This window comes from Sphaeroforma arctica (assembly GCF_001186125.1).
Source record: "Sphaeroforma arctica JP610 unplaced genomic scaffold supercont1.5261, whole genome shotgun sequence".
NCBI classification, from domain to species: domain Eukaryota; class Ichthyosporea; order Ichthyophonida; genus Sphaeroforma; species Sphaeroforma arctica.
The window spans coordinates 1-2,040 of record NW_014035297.1 but is presented as its reverse complement, the minus strand read 5'-3'; the positions used below and the strand labels follow the sequence as shown (position 1 = coordinate 2,040).

Here is a 2,040-nt window from a genome sequence, read left to right as displayed (position 1 = left end):
ATATATATATATATATATATATATATATATATATATATATATGTATATATATATATAAATATACATATACATATACATATACATATACATATACATATACATATACATATACATATACATATACATATATATATATATGTATGCATGTATATATATGTATGTATAGATATAGATATAGATATAGATATAGATATAGATATGTATATATGTATATATAACGAGCATGAGTGTCAAGATTTCTTGCGGAGTTTACTTTCGTATCAATGACATGTATTGTTGTGTTTACGAATTACAGGACAGAACAAACTCGTCATACGTACATGTAACTTACTCGCACTATCTGAATAGAGCACCAACAACAACCAAAATGCCCCCCAGCGCAGCACACTGCATTTCTCCAACACGCACACCGATCACGAGCAGAAGTGAACAGCCAACGAACAAATCCTGATATGCAAAACAAATAAAATTAGAATGCCAGTAACCATAGCCTTCTAGACTATAGAAGGCTATGCACTAGCTCATACGAAGTGTGTGTGTGGATCCTAACTCAATGTACCTGGCGTGTGCGGCCAGATCGTCTGATGCCAAAGAGTTCTGGATCGATGTCCCAATCGTGATCTACGTTTTTCTTTTTGGGCTGAGAGGACGCCGCTTTTTCGACCATGTTTGTTGTCGACTCTGCGTAAAGTCAGGCAAAATATAAGAAGGTTCACGTCACGACTCAGGGTTTAGGGTTTAGGGTTGGGGTATATTTATTTGTTTACACGCTATTGCTATATGTTGAGGGTTGAGAGTTTGGAAAAAATATCAAAGTGTGCTCAAGTGGCAATACAAATGTTTGTGCGATAAAAATTGGTTGTGCCAAAACGTGAGGTGTTTGCGCATATGCCAAGTGTATTACAACCCGGGCACGCGCATCCACAGGCGAGCTACTTGAAGGCAAACCAAACATGTGTGCGGACATACAACCCAACCAGATGTGTATACAGACGAAAGTGGAATAAGGGACACACTAATACACTCAATCAAGGGGAGACTGAGTTGAGTGACCATATTTTTAGGGAAATACACTCAAAACAATGTAAATATTGTATGCGAGGCTTTGCAACCCTTTATGTGCTGATGTGTATTCTACATGCAGGTACACAGATCACGTACATAGATGCACAAGCAATAAGTATTTATTTGCCTGACCATAACCAACATGTAGTACATATTCAACTACTACAGATCTTGTATGTATGAACAAGACACCACGATTTACCACGCAAGCGAAAGGCGAAACTCGGCCCAATACAAAGGCATACGCACCACACCTCGCGTTAACTATGATACACACATATAATATCCAAATGAAACAGATGCGTAGACAATGAGGAAGAATTAACATATAGCCTCACACCACCGAATGATATAGTTTATATATACGTAACAATACTGCAGAAAAAAAAGAAATGATACATATAGTCCCACACCACCAAATGATACAGTTTATATATACGTAATAATACTGCAATAAAAAAGGAATGATATATATAGTCCCTCGCCACCAAAACCGATCAGCCTACCTCTGGCACTACGCGTCGGGAGCTTTTTCTTCGCAGCACTGCGAGCCTTGTGGTCCGATCCACTGGACTCGCTGTCGGACGAAAGCTCAGATACGACCACATCACTACAAGTGCAACAAAATGTACACAACAGGCGGATCAATGGGATATAAGAAGATTGGATATGCAATGCAAGTGCAAGTACAGCACATGTAAGTACAACAAGTACGAAATGAAATAGAAAACAGAGAGGTGACTACTACGATCAGGGGATGAAAACTAACATACATCTAACGATGCAATAATATATATATATATATATCAAGAATATATATATATATATATATATATANATAATATATATATATAATANATATATATATATATATATATATATATATATATATATATAGTNTGTGTAGTGTGTGTGTATATATATATATATATATATATATATATATATATATATATATATATATATATATATATA

General features: G+C 35.5%; 1 protein-coding gene across 1 annotated transcript; it reads right to left on the bottom strand.

Annotated features, from left to right (window-relative positions):
* Positions 1-336: 336 nt before the first annotated feature.
* On the bottom strand, positions 337-1,675 carry SARC_14890 (hypothetical protein; the record flags this gene model as incomplete). Its single annotated transcript, XM_014290979.1, has 3 exons — positions 337-447; positions 560-681; positions 1,572-1,675. Coding segments are annotated over 3 exons (337 nt in total), but the record flags the coding sequence as incomplete, so codon positions are not given.
* Positions 1,676-2,040: the final 365 nt, after the last annotated feature.